The 15,163-nt window shown below is 34.0% G+C and overlaps 1 protein-coding gene across 3 annotated transcripts in view; it reads right to left on the bottom strand.

Annotated features, from left to right (window-relative positions):
* Window positions 1-1,020: 1,020 nt before the first annotated feature.
* NUP35 (nucleoporin 35) overlaps window positions 1,021-15,163 on the bottom strand; it is a 38,531-nt gene continuing 24,388 nt past the window's right edge. For 2 of the 3 annotated variants that reach the window (XM_090281445.1, XM_090281454.1), the window contains exons 5-9: window positions 12,221-12,362; window positions 8,636-8,705; window positions 7,476-7,604; window positions 6,259-6,423; window positions 2,917-5,270 (exon numbers count right to left, since the gene is read on the bottom strand). In XM_090281445.1, the coding sequence (XP_090137571.1) occupies window positions 5,193-5,270; window positions 6,259-6,423; window positions 7,476-7,604; window positions 8,636-8,705; window positions 12,221-12,362 (584 nt within the window). In that variant the 3' untranslated portion in view covers window positions 2,917-5,192. Of the gene's footprint in view, window positions 1,074-2,916; window positions 5,271-6,258; window positions 6,424-7,475; window positions 7,605-8,635; window positions 8,706-12,220; window positions 12,363-15,163 lie in introns of those variants that run through there. The other variant, XR_016511913.1, reaches the window with a different exon arrangement.

Raw genomic sequence — 15,163 nt, 5'->3', positions numbered from 1 at the left:
TATTCTGTTTATTAATCTATACCATTGGTAACAAAATACAAGTGAAGGGGCAGTGATTTTATTAAAATGCTATTAAATGATAAAATTACAACATCACCCTTTTTAACCCCCAGCAAATTAATGCAGCCTTAATAAAAAGGACATATTAGCTATAGTTTTGCCAAGAGATCAAACCTGAATCAGATCAAGTCTTTGGATCAATCTATCAATTTAAAAAATATAGAGCACCGAAGGACTTGCAGAACTACTCCAGGAATATATAATACAATCAGCAGATCCTGAGTCTATATATACATCAAATGACACTGATGCTTGAACAAAAAAACTGTAAAGAAAGAAAAGGATGCATGGAGAACCTGTAGATTAAAAAAGACTTAAGACACCCGTTTTTTAAAGGGCAAATTATAGTATCTAGGAATGCACATTTGGATAATAAAACCATTTAATTATTAAAAAGTGAGGGGTTTTTTTGTGGGATAGATTAAAATGGGGCACATGGAGGCAGGTTGTTAAAATTCTATTTCATGATTGAGTGGTAATTACTCATCACATTATTAATTAAGCTGTATTTTAATTTTTATATTTATGTTTTATTTGGTAAATAAAATGAGTTCTTAAAAGGAGGAAGGGGAAGGAAGCCACCAAAGGTATTGATCTACATATAATTTTAATAGATCAAGAGCACATATGCAGAAGACAGACATCAGTGATCTCAGAGCAGTTTCCAGACAGGAGTCAATTCTTAGACCCAGACTAAAAAGGAGGCCGGTTCCAATTGAGAGGAATTTTAAAGGCCACAATAAGTTATACAGTAGCAATTCTCCCAGGTCATCTTCATTTTTCTAAGTAACTGTATACTGAAAAGGAGGAATACCCACATATTTTAAGGGCTGTTTTGTAGTCTTAGTTGACACAGATGAACCAGAATGTTCCTCACAGTTCCTGTTAGAGCAGGGCCATAAGGAAGCCAGGTGATAGATGGAATCTTGATCCATGTCTGTCTCACAGTATGTCATAAAATGGCCACTTGGACAGTGTGCTGGTCTAGGTTAATGGCATCATGCTCACGGAACCTGCAGAAATAAGTGGAAAACGCTCTGGACATCCTGGTAAGGCACACATATTCCAGAAGATAGTTGATATACCACAAAAATTCAAAGGCTTATCACACTGGTGAATTTATGAGGGGTCAAGTGGCTGGGGCATGCTGAGACATTTCTTCCTAAAGGAGAAGTTACTCGCTTTGCTCCTTCTACCACTAAAAAAGATGCAGCACTTGTAGTCTTCTGGATTTTGGAGACAACACAAAAATATACATGGGGAAAATGCTTCAAAGCATTTCTCAGATAACTTAAGACAGTTTTAGAGGGGCCCAAAGTGAGAGGTTACCAGAAGAAAGTGAGAGTGCACTGGAACAAGTGACTTACCACTTAACCATCACTTGTATCACAGCATAACTGTGTGACCAGACCCGCCTGTCACAAACTTGTATTGTCAGTGCCACCAAGCCATAAGACTGAGCAGGGTAAGAAACAATGGTAATACATTTAGGATGGGGTCCCAGCAGGTCTAGAGGCTCCAAATTTCATCATCACTTACCTCCAAGAAACTAATCTCTCAACTCACAACCTAAGACTTCACTGGAGTTTAAAGAAGAAAATCCAGGCTTGGTTCACAAATGTATCAGACTGATATGTTGCTGTAAGCCAAAACTTGACTGCTGCAAGACAGCCATGAGGGAAAATCCACCCCATGGACTGAGCTTCAAGCAATATGCCTGCTCAGCACTTTGTTCTACTGATGGGATGTCCAATTTAATGCTCATCACAGACTTGATGTCATCATTATTTCTAGTTATGTACCTTGTCTGAGCATGTTCTCTAGTCTACGCCTCAGGAAGCGCTCAAGGGAAATATATTTCCTGAATTCTTACATGTTGAGTATCTGAGCAATGACTTTTATAACTTTAAAAAGTTAAGATATAAAATCTTTTACTCAGTTTTTTCCCACCACAAATATCTTAAATATGTTATTTTCCTGGCATAGTGTTAAACTTATTCTTGCTCTTCATGTCTCTTGTTTTTGTCTAGATAGCCAAAACCAAAGTTCATATCTGGGATAATATTCTCAGGTGTAGCTCCAAATCATTTTTTTCAGTGACACATTTTTCATACAATTTTGTTCTGTGTATATGTTCTGATATTTTTAAATCTCTAAAATTGACATTTTCCTACTAATCCTTTCTATAGTGTTTCTGATTTCTAAAGCCATCCTCCTTTTTAAATTCTAGTTCCCTTAAGGCATTATCTGTTGTTTATCAGCCCTTTTTTATCCTAGTGTAGTTTTTGTTTCTGAATTATTTTTCCCTTTGTTTCTAGTATTTTTCCCCAAGTTTTCCAAATTCTGATTTTTGGTATTCTTTCACATTTTGTATCATTTTTGAAATTTTTATAATCCATTTTAAAATAATAGGTCACAATTTTGATCTATTTTATGGGCATGTCTCTCTGATACGCTTTCAATGTATATAGGATATAAAAACCTTGCAGGACTATAATTTTATTTTACTTATTTTCGTGTGAAATGAGCTTTTCTGAACTTTTAGAAAGAGGATTGTTTCAGTATAAACTTCTCTAACTTCAGAGTTCCCACTTCTGTTATTTTTGTATAGTACTGAAAAACGTGGCACTTAGTTTGAGATTTTCCTGGTTTTCTTAAAAAATGTTTTTGTTTTTGGTTTTTTTATTACTGTATTTTTATTAAAACATAATTGAAATATAACATTGTGTAAGTCTGAGGCATTCAACATGCTGGTTTGATACTTCTATATATTTCCTGGCTCTTTTTAAATAAATGCTGTGATGAATACAAAGATACACAAACTATAATATTAGGTTAAAAAAAAAAATCCAAACATAGCAAAAAAATATTTTTATTCAGAAAAGAAACTTCCAGACTCCACAGAGGTCTAGAGATATAAAATGCCCTCTCAAAAAAAAAAAAGAAAAAAAAGAAAAACAAAAACAAAAACCATACCACAGTCTTTTTACAAAAATGTGTGTAACTCAAATACAAATGCAGGAGTTCAATGAGATTTAGTAGCCAGAGCCAGACCTACCTCAAATAATTGAGTTCTGCATGTAACAAAGTAGAATATAAAATGTAATTCTATTTTAAGTCAAAGAGAAAGCCTTTAATATAAAAGTTTCAGATGAAAAATACTCTGTAAATGTAATGCTAAATCCATTTGCTTCATGCCTGTACATTACTATCATTCCATGTCAGAACTAAACAAGTCTTCAATATTAGTTTGTTGTGATTTTAAAAAGCATATTAAAACCTTCCATACAATGTGTTATTTTAGCTATTTTAAATAAAGATATATTAAAGATAAGGAAAAATACAGAGTGCCTAGACACATGTACTATGGTGAAATATATTTCAATTAATAACCTCCTTTACACAAAAGAGCCACCATGATAAAGTTCTCACCGGCCAGGGGATTAATTTTAACAAAAGAATAATGACTACAAGTGTTTGAGACAGTAAGTTAAGAGAAAAAAAAAGTTGTAAGTTCACAGTGATAGTGGATGGGAAATTTTTTTTTTAATTCATAGGACACCAATGGAGGTTACCAGGGCACCAAAAATTACTCTAACAACTAATAAAGGGAAAGGACTAAATATTTACCCTGCCATTCTGGCATATATGTATTCCATGATAACCAAAGAGCACTCATGGATGGATCAAGGCTCTTCTATGTAACAAGAATTCCAGCTAATAAGTGCAACAGGAGTGACAAATTTGGAAAATTGCCATTTTGCAAACCTTAACAAAATAACTTTTTCAGATAAGTATCATTAATTCATGCTTTAAAAAAATTTATAAGAAGGATACAGGAAACTTTAATGAAGGTGTAAGGCTTCTTCCACCCACGTAGCCAATGACCAATCTGAGCATCATTAAAAGGGGGACAATCAGAATTAAGAGCCTCTTGATTTCATGATATAAAATATGCCATGCTAATATGACATATTCTTGCTAAAAAAAATGAAATCAGAATCTAATTAATCTTCTTTTGATCTAATTTCTAGGATATGGGACATATGACAAACATGTTAAACAAAAAAAAAAACAAAAAACTCAGTCCATGGACCACTATATGAAACTCACATGGTTCCTTCAACAAGTTAGTGTGCTGGATGCGGGGGAGGAGAGGGGGAACTAATTTAGATTTCAAGACACTCCAAAGACAAAACAACCAAATACATGTGTACATGCAACCATAAATACATTTAAGGCAACTGAAAAATTTTTAAACAGACTGGGTACTAGATATTAAGAAATCATTAATTCTATTAGGTGGGATATTGACATTGTAATTACATATACAAATGTTCTTTTTTATATACCCTCAAGTATTTAGATTAAAATGACATCACATTTGAGATATGCTTTAAACTAAAATCAAAGAGGGAGAAAAGAAAAGGAGTATGACGGCACACTGATGGTTACTAAAGCTCGTTTACAGGTATACAGAAGTTCATGACACATTTTCTCTTTCAGCAGGCACGTAAAACTTTTTGTAATAATAAATCATTCTTTAAAAAATCATCTGATACGTATAATTGGCAAAGTTTATTATCAAGAACTTTAGTAGGTTTCTTAAAAGATTGTTTTGGTTTTAAGTACTGAAAGATGACAATTCACGATAAGACATGTACAAACAAGGATAATTAAAATATTAAATACTATCTAAATTAAAAGACCATAATTCAAATTGTTAACTATAATCTTTGTGTCTTGTTCGAAGTAGCTGTACAGTTACACTTCATGAAATTCACCCTACCAACTCATGAAGACTACAAAGCCTCATTGCAAACTGAATTATATAATTTACAGTTATCAATGCTGAGTTTTTTGTATTTAAGCATGCATTACCACAGAAACCACAAATTCCTATTTAAAGGGATTTTTTTGTTTCTTTAAAACATCTCGAGCATCTTTTAAAGTGCAAGCTACAAATATACTGTCCCCTTAAAGAAAAAGGTTTCTAAAAGAAGTATGAGATAGCTACCCAACACTGCCAAGAGTGGTTATACAACTAACCGAAGGACACCCGGCAGTGCTCTGCTGTTTTAGTGTAGCAGCCTCCTCCTTTGTGGTTGATTGAATTCTTAGCCCTTTTTATACTACCAGCCAAACATGTACTCCATTGCTTTGGATACAAGACTTTCATCTTTCTTTGGCGTCTGTCTGTCAGAAATGACCTATTAAAAACACAAACACAATTGTTAAGTTATGGTTTCTTCAGCTTCATAGTCAATTCTAGAATTAATGACTAACTTAAAAGAGCCAAACACTAAAATGCATTTGTAGAATTAAACTGTATATTTAAAAATTAAAATATGGCTTTGGTTAGAACATCCTTATATTTTTAAGAATAGTAAAATATTATTCATTTAACAAGGCAAATTACATCTACTCCTTAAATTAGAAAACTACACAAACACAAAAGCTATAAGGGATAAGAGCTTTAAAATATTAGCTAAAAAGAAAAGAAAAAGAAAAAATGAAGGAAAAAAGCTCCACAGTTCAAGAATGATGTCCAAATTTCATGAGGAAATCAGAAAACTAAATTGATGAATCTTTTATTTGCTGTTTCAGAATCGATGTCTGTTGCTAGGCAAGTCCAGAACTCTTGCCTATTAGGGGGTAGTACACTGAATGAGAGTCATAATATTCCTACCATTCTTCAATGAATATAATAAGTTTGTCCTTTAAACTTTTTTGAAATGAGCAAATTTGAAATGTGAACTGGTCAATGTTTTCTTCTGATAATCAAAGGCTACTCCAACAGAACCTAAGGCTCTTCATTTGTGATACCATCCGATTTAGTTATCAGTTTAATGGGGCTTTTAATATTCCTTCATGCCAGGGATGTTCACATACACACACATACAAAAATACCTTTTTACATATGCAAAGATAACTTAGAAAAAACTAAACTAAGCTATCAAATGTTTTTAAAATGGCAAAGAAATTTTTTTTTAATTCAAGAGAGGCTTCCAATTGGCCAAAATTCAATTTTTTAAAATAGGTGATTTAAGAATATAAAGTTTACAGGTTTCACAAAGACAATCACTTCAGTAGGAAATATTAATATTTAATGGCATACAAATCAATCCAATGAAACTGTTAAACATGCTATGCACTTCAGCCTTTAAAGTACATTGTTTTATGCAATCCTTAAAATACCTGGTAGTCACTAGTAGAAGCTTTGTATGCTGTAGCAAGAGGTCTCATGGTAGAAATCCTAGGAGTACTTCCAGGCTGGGTTGGTGTACCTAAGGTTTTGATTGGTGGTGTAAAGGCTACAGATGAAGATGACAAAGTACACCTGTCACTGTTTTCCATAACACTCTAAAGAAATAAAGATAAAGAACTTCTCAGTTTATAAACATATTATTATATCCTATTTACCAACAAAACTTTATTAAAAGATGTATGTTTTATTTGATCTAATTAATATTTTAAATAATGTTGGACTTGGTAAGACAACATATGCTCTTGGCTAGCATTTGAGATTTTATGTTCAGCCAGAAATCTAAGTTCAATGACTTCACACATCCTTAAGACAACTACAGGCTTACGAGGGTTTGAATCTCCTAACAATATGGAAAATCAGCAAGAAAGAAAAAGAGTCCTTGGGGAAATCTGGGAGGAGGGAAAAATAAAGTCCAGTGCTATTTAGTACCCAGTAACCTCAAATTCTCATCTAGCCTCTGCAAACATCTAGTCCAAGACAATATAATAATGTCAGCAATCCTAGACTATGAGCACCAGGAGCCATGTCTGCTTTGTGCACCAATGTGTGTATACAATCTCCAAGCACAGTCCCTGAAAGGTAGTATATTTCACACATACTGGTGATCATGATGACTTTAAAGTCTCAAAGAAAAGTTTAAGTTGTGCTCAGTATTGTTTTATAATTATATAGATACATAGTAATTTTTAAATACTGTATCTTAATATAAAAATACCTAATAAAAAGCTTCCACCATTTAAGTTAACCCTCATGTGAAACAGTTCATTCTGAGGCAGCACCATTCCTTTAAAGTACTTAAAGAATTTGATGCTCCTTTACATAAGAAAGAGAATGGGTTAGAAGTCAAGTGACCTAGAATAGAATCTAAGCCTCATCTTTAAGGACTCTGGATATGTTACTTAAGTCCTCTTAAGACTTCTCTTTTTCTGTAAAATGTAAGAATTGGGATGGATTACCTCTAAATTTTAAAGTCTTGTGACTAAATATCTCTGGTTTACCAGGAAAAGAGTACCATAACATTGTTATGGTTTACAAACTAAGAAACACAGGCCTAGTGAAGCAAAGTGATATAACCACTAATGCTAATATTTAGACTTGTGCTCTTCATATGGATTAAGACATTTCCCTTACATTAGCAATAACTTACTTTATCTATACATGGTTTTACACCAATCATGATGGATTCTCCAAAAATCCTCCCATCTTTGCTTAAGGCTTTCCGGGCCTGTAGTTTGGATTGATAACGAATATGCATCCAATTTCCTGTGTTAGACATCTGCAAAACATGAAGCTGTTTCTTAAAATGTAAAATCCAAACTTAATGTATTACATTAGAAAATAGAAATATATGAAGATAATTCTGCTTCTGCTTTTTATTTGATGTCCTGTAAAAAACTACATAGTAGGATTCAACATAAATCCCTTTAAATAATTTCAATAATCTCTACCTGACTCTCAATTCTCTAATATAAAGAATATATGGTAAATATTCTCTGAAAGCAAAATAACTCTCTAAAGATAACTGTTTCCAATATAATTTTTAAAATTATGAATTGGTTATTTTTTTAAAAGATAACCATTTCTAGTAAAAAGGTCTTATCAATACTTGCTATGAAATTTTTTAAAACTGTATTTGTCACCTGATTTTGTGTGGAAGTTAAATAAGTCAATATCTAGTAATTAAAAAAAATTTTATAATACATGCAAGGTTAAGATAATTTCTTTAAAATATTTTATTTATTTTTAGAGAGAGAGGAAGGGAGGGAGAAAGAGAGGGAGAGAAACACCAGTATGTGGTCACTTCTCACACTCCCCAAGTGCGGGACCGGGTATGCAACCCAGGCATGTGCCCTGACTGGGAATCGAACAGGTGACCCTTTGGTTCTCAGGCCAGCACTCAATCCACTGAGCCACCATACCCAGTTCAAGGTTAAGATAATTTTTTTAAAAAGCTCTCTATAAGCTAAAAAGCCCTAAGAACTCCCTTTTCCTTTATCCCCAACAAAACACAAGCTCAAATCAGAAAACAGTAATATAATATCTGGCATAATTTATCTTTCGAAGAGACCGTAAACTAATTAAGAAAAGCTGTGGGAGGAAGCCTGAAAATTTAGTTCTCTTGCTTATTTCTCTTTGTTCCTTTCTGACAAATATTATGTAACTTCCAGCCTTCCAGACTAACAAACATATTCTATGAAAACTTTTTTAAAAAGGAAAAGCAGATAAAATTCAGCAGCAAAGTTTCCTTCTATTCATAGTGTATCTGTCCTGAGCCTAAATCTTGAATTGAAAAGAATTAAGCCTTACCACATGCTTTAAGATATTCCCATACTGTGCAAATTGTAATAATATATAGGAAGCAGATGCTTGAGGAAACCTGAAAAAAAGAGTTGACCAGTCATGTTTTCCAATAAAAATGAATGCAAATTACCATACTTACAAATGTTTCAAAATAAATTCCTCCGAACTGTCTAGAACAGCAATTTTCAACCTTTTTCATCTCATGGCACACATAAACTACTAAAATTCTGCAGCACACCAAAAAATACATTTTTACCAATCTGACAAAAATAGGTATAAGTTTGTCATCTTTTAATTTGACAATCTACAGAAAAGAGGTCAGTATCCCTGACTAAATACAGGTATTGCATGTTTTAAAAATTCTTGTGGCACACCAGTTGAAAATCGCTGGTCTAGAACCATAGGACATCCTTGATCATCCTATTTTCCCCATCAGCTAAATCTATCATTGCCCATGCCCAAAAGCAGTATGTTAAAATCAACTGTGACTCAGCTATTCAACTCCAATGCCAGTTTCCTCCCCTGAAATTTCTAAAATTCCACTCTCACTGCCATATCACAGCCCTAATTACAAAGCTGCAGTTCTGTACATAATTTATTTTACAAGTGTTTCTATGTGTGTGTTTGTGTGAGAGAGAGAGAGAGAGTGTGTGTGTGTGAGAGAGAGAGAGAGAGTGTGTGTGAGAGAGATAGGACAGAGAAATATTTAGGCATACTACAGCTATCAAAAGGGAAATAACTTAAAATTATACAGTCATCATTATTCTACACTGAGCACCACCTGAAAATTTATAAATTTAGTCCTGAAACAAAAGTAAAAGTCAGTACCAATATCAATGGTATAGAAACATTAAAAAGATGGTTACCAAAATGTTAATAGCCATATACTCTGTGTGGGGAAATTATGACTTCTACTTTCTTCTTTATAAAGTTCTCTATGGTTTAAATATTTTATAAGACAGCAATACTATATTGTTTATAGTCCAAACAATAAAGTATTCAACGTGAAAATATGGAGTTTCCTTAGCCAGTAACTCGTTATCTGGAGTTGATTGGGGGGCTTTGGGGGGCAGGGGGGCAGGAATCTGAGGCCTGAAAATAAATGGGAAACTTCACACATTAAAATCTATGAGCAAAATACTGCATTCAGGACTGGAATTTTATTTTATGTTATATAAGCTTGAATATGACTTCTAACCCCAAAGAAAAACAGCAAATGCGGCAGAGTACCTAACAAAGCAGAGCTGAAGAAAATATAAATGAAGGGGAGAATTAATGGTTGCAAGTGAGGGAGATAACCTGAGAAATAAAATGCAATTCTAAGACTTTAGGACCACTTTGAGTAGAAACATTCCAATATCCTGCATAAGAATCACCCTAAGACAACAATCCCATGTAGACCCTGAGTCAGCGGAAGTTCAATTATCAAAGAAAGAACACATATTATGTATTTTAGATATATTTCTCTATAAATGATCAAAATATTTTATTCCTTAGAAGACAGTGTTTCAGTCCCTGCAACTAAACTCATATAGAGGGTTACTAAAAAATAAAGCCAACAGAAAATAAATAGCTGAGAAAGTGTGTCTTAAAAATGAAGAAAAGGACTAGCTGAACTACTTAAAGTAATTTACCCAATTACTAAGGAGTCTTAAAATTGACACCATTACTATTGAGACTAAAAAACAAACTTAGGACTAAACATCCAAATTCAAATAGAGTCATTTCATAAGAGAACATAAAAAGTTAAACACACAAAAAATCAAGTATTCAGCCCAATTACTATGAATAAAAGGCTGATTGTAAGCTTCTGCAAAACAAGAAAAGGCAATGGTCCTACTGTTTACCTAAACAAAATCAGTAACACACAGAATATCTCTCTGGAAGATTACACAAAATATAGGTGTCAATCATTGCTTTAAAGGGTAAAAAAAAAAAATTGTAGCTTGGGAACTAAAGTGGGAAGGGAAACTTTTCACTGTATATTCTTACATATTCTTTTGAATTTTTAACTTTTAAATAAACCAAATATATGATGTCCACTCACATTTACTGTATTGTTCTTCCTTCAAGGAGCTCATGTATTATTTTAATTTTTCACCCCAAAACAAAATATAGTTAGGTCTAGTATCAGTATGACATACAACACTTTCAGAAACAAACCTTAACAATTTAAAAATCAGAAGACCTGGGTTTTTGCTGAAGCTTTACTAGTAAATAGATGTAAACCTCTCAATAAATCAATGCATCTATACCTCAGTTTCCTCGTCTGTAAATGATGCAATATCTCTAAGATGCTATAAAGTACTTTTTTGATCTAAAAACCTATTCAAAATGCATCTAGATCTGTCAAGAGCAATTACTATTAATATTCAATATTCTGTGACTAGAAAGTATATATATGTATATGTTACAGAATGGAGGTCTCCAAAAATCTCCAGAGCTTGCAGGTTGGGGAATGGGGAAAGGAAACAGCTTTTAAGATGCCTTCACATGCCTGTGGCTAGTGGCTAGTGGCTAGTGTTTTTGTTACACAAATGGCTTTGATACTTCCAAGGCCCGAAGAAGATGGGAGGGGTTTTGGACCATGGAATGGTACAGAGAGCACACAGAGCCTATACAAGGTTCTGTTAATGGTCAGAACTGGTTACCACACCCACTGCATCACAGGATGCAGTCAGGGGTTTAAAAAATAGGTGACAGACATTTTTAGGGAAGGGGTTCTCCTTGTAGTTTTGAGAAGGGAGAATACCATGCAGCTTAGAAAGGGCAAAGGGAGAAACATGTGTGATCCAGTGCAACACGGCACATGTTTTCCTGGACTGTTATACGGAGGCTGATGACATCGTACCCCAGATTCTGAAGGAGACAGCTGACAGATAAGGGATGGGGAACTTCTGGGCATGTTTTTGGCTTCCAGCCTTTTGGGGAGCAAGGGAAGTGCTGGGTCCCGTGCGAGAGCAGGGCTCTGAGCTGAAGTGCTCACTGCCTTCCCCAGGTTGGAATATTGTAAATAAAGACCTGTTTTCCTCAACATTAGTTGTTGGGTTTTACATCAAGGTGCCACGTGAAAGAACCCCTTTCGCTCTGTAACATATATACTTGTAACATGGTATTTACACCGAAATGAAATTCAAATTTTTTAGTTCCAAACTGGTTCACTCCACTATAAGCAAAGAAACAGTCACTAACTAGAAAGAAAAGAGCTTCCTAAGTTTAATGGGGCAACCCTGTTGCAATATCCAAATACACTGAAGAGAAAATAACTGGAAAAGAGGCAAACAGATAGATAATGAAACTACAAATGAATACTGAACACTATTAATAATATGCATGCTGAAGAGTTAAGTATCAGGGTGATCTGCAGTAAGGTCTACTACTTGCTCTGAAATGTACCAGCAACAAAAATAGGATGAATTAATAAAATATAAAATAACTGTAGCAAACTGTTAAGTATAGAATCTAGGTGATGGGCACATGGTTGTTTGCTGTGCAATTCTTTTAACTTTCTTTTATGTTTGATAAAATTCATTATAAAACATTGAGGGGGGAGCTATTTGTTTTTAATGGTAAATGATCCAGAAACCTTACCCGAACACGGTTACCCATGTGTCATCGAGGTGATCTTCAGAAGTCAGAGAATCTCCTTGAGTATAAAAAGGATCCAACTGGGCAGGAGATAATGTTGTCTTTCGTGGCTGACCAATGTTTGCTGGACTAAACATACTTTGCCCTATGTTAATATATTTAGTAAGTTAGTTACAAATATAAACATTTTGGTTAACTTTAAATCAAAGCTTTTAGTTTAAATGAAAAAGTATATTAAAAGTTGGCAATCGCATAAATAGTTTAAAATACGTAACTATCCTCAAATGATAATTTTATACTACTACACAATTTTAGAAGTCATAAATAAGTGAGAATAACTTATGATTTTGCAACTGTTTTATTAACTTTCAGTTAAACCCACAACAGAAGGATAACCAGTCACCCTCAAAAACTCCTGCTGGATTCATCTCCCAAACCTACCACTTTCCTCGTGGCACCTCTGCCTTCAGAGTGTTTAGTAACGCATTACCCACAGAACAAAATCCAAATGGCCTGGCCTCCACTATAGAGTTCTATCCTTATTGTTCCAATATGCCACTAACTGGTCTCTACCCTGACCCCTAAGATGTGAATGCAATTTTCTTTTATTCAGGTCATTTCTACTTGAAATGTCTGATTCTGTTCTTTCTTTTCTTATCCTTCAGTAACAGCTACCAATTAATGAGTAGTACTCCATGTCCAACATACCAAGTGAAATGCTTTCCACATTCACTTTATCTCAGAGGCACTGTCCTATTGAGACCACACCTTTCTGAGCAGCAGAGATCACTTTTCTTTAGTTTTTGGAGTAGTAATAATGATTCACTCATAAAGAAACATTTTTTCAGCACTTAAATATGCACCAAGCATAATTCCAGGTATCTAAGATATAGTAATGAACAAGTTAGATTTTAAAAAAAAAATTCTATTTCTAAAGGGGCTTAAATTCTAGTGAAAGAGAGGCAAATAAGTAAATACCTAGTATGTCATAAAACAGACAATCCTACAAAAAATAAAGCAGAGAAGGGAGATAAGAAGTATGTATGCACATATGCAGAAGGGTTTAATAGAAAAAATATTTCACTTACGTACCCTCAAAACAAAAACCTGAAGGAGATGGGAGGCAAAACCTGCCAATATCTTAAGATGTGAATATTAGGTGGGAAAAGAAAAAAACGAGTACAAAGTCCCTGAGAAAGGATATGACTGGGGTCTGATGAAGAGGAAGCAAGCCAGTCTTTACAGTGATGGGGCAGATTGCAGAATGTCAGAACAAGCAGGTGAGCACAGAGAGGTAACAAGGTATCAGAAGAAAAACTTTGTAAACCACTGTAAAACTTAGGCTTTTACCTGTAATGAGTTGGGAAGGCAATGATAAATTGTGAGCAAGGATGACATAACAGGACAAAATATTTGAAATGATAATGAATGGTAGTATTTCACTGAGTACACTTGCAATACCATTCTCTACATGTATAATTTAATTCTAACAACCTTATATGATAGATCTTATCAGTAGCTCCATTTAACAAATTAGAAATAGGGTAATGGGAAATAACATCCAAAAAGAAAGCTCCAATGCCAATGTAAGCAACTCAAATTCAAAGCATGAGCTCTCAGCCAGTAATCTAGTTAACACTCTAGTTACAGCAACAGTTGTACAAGAGTGGTCCTTAGATCCTCTGGTCCCCAAGACCCTCTCATGGGATCAGCTAAGTCAAAACATTTTTTTCAAGATAATTTAAGGTTTCTTTTGCCTTTTTTGCTTTCACTCACTCATGAGAGTACATTGAACTTTCCCAGACACTTCTTGATGTGGTTCAGTCAATTCAGATTGAATACAGAAGCAGATATGAGAATTCAGCTGTATTTTAAGTGAGACATTAAGATTTGAAAACATAAAACAATGTCACTCTTCTCATGAATATATTTTCTTGTAGAAGTTATATTTTACTTTAAAAAAGGTTATTTATGTTTAGATGAAACAGATTATTTTAATTAATACATACTTTAAAGTTTTCTGTTTTAACTTTAATGCCAAGTACCAATAGCTGTAATCTAAAAGCATTTTGGTCTTCAATTTTTAACAAGCTCTCGAATGTTATTCAATTTTTAAAAAATTGTAATTACTTTCGACTCAAAATTTCCTGTACTCAAGTACATTTTACCCTCAACAAAACACATATTTTTGGTAAATGCTAATCTTGTGTCGAATATCTCCTATATGTCTTATAAAGGCATGACTAACAGAATTTACAGTGACGAAACCTATTAGGAAATGCATAATAAAGTTATTACTATTGAAATACAAAGCTGAGATGCAAAAAGGGTTACAAATGAGCTTTAACTTTCTAATAATGAATACAGAATGATTTCCTCAAACCATATAAAAAGTTCTCTTAAACATGCTAGTAATGTATCACAGTGACTCACAGTGACACTCTATTAACGTACAACAAAGGAGGAAAGGAAAACCAAGTTACTCTCAAGATATCATTATAGCACTGAATGGTGTGGTTCAGTGGGTTGGGCATCACCTTGCAAATGAAAAGGTCACCAGTTCAATTTCTGGTTGGGGCACATGCCTGGGTTACTGGCTGGGTCCCCTGTTGAGGGCATGCCAGAGGCAACCAACTGATGTTTCTCTCCCTCTCTTTCTCCCTCCCTTCTCCTCTAAAAATAAATAAATAAAATATTTAAAAAGATATAATTATAACACTCAAAAAGAAAAAAAACTAAACAGTCCCCAATGGTTTATTCTGGGAGACTATTTTATTATAAAGCCTCTTGTTCCAACTACTACTGCATTACAAAATAGAACAATTTTTAATATATAGGGGGAAGGGCAGCACAACATCTTGCACTTTGGAAGACAACATGTAATTGTGACACGAACCGGAACTAGACTGGGTTGAACAGCAGGGACTAACGCTAGGCCTGGGCCAA

This window comes from Furipterus horrens, unplaced genomic scaffold (genome assembly GCF_987537825.1).
Source record: "Furipterus horrens unplaced genomic scaffold, mFurHor1.1.pri manual_scaffold_1, whole genome shotgun sequence".
NCBI lineage: Eukaryota > Metazoa > Chordata > Mammalia > Chiroptera > Furipteridae > Furipterus > Furipterus horrens.
This window is presented reverse-complemented; position numbering and strand designations above follow the sequence as displayed.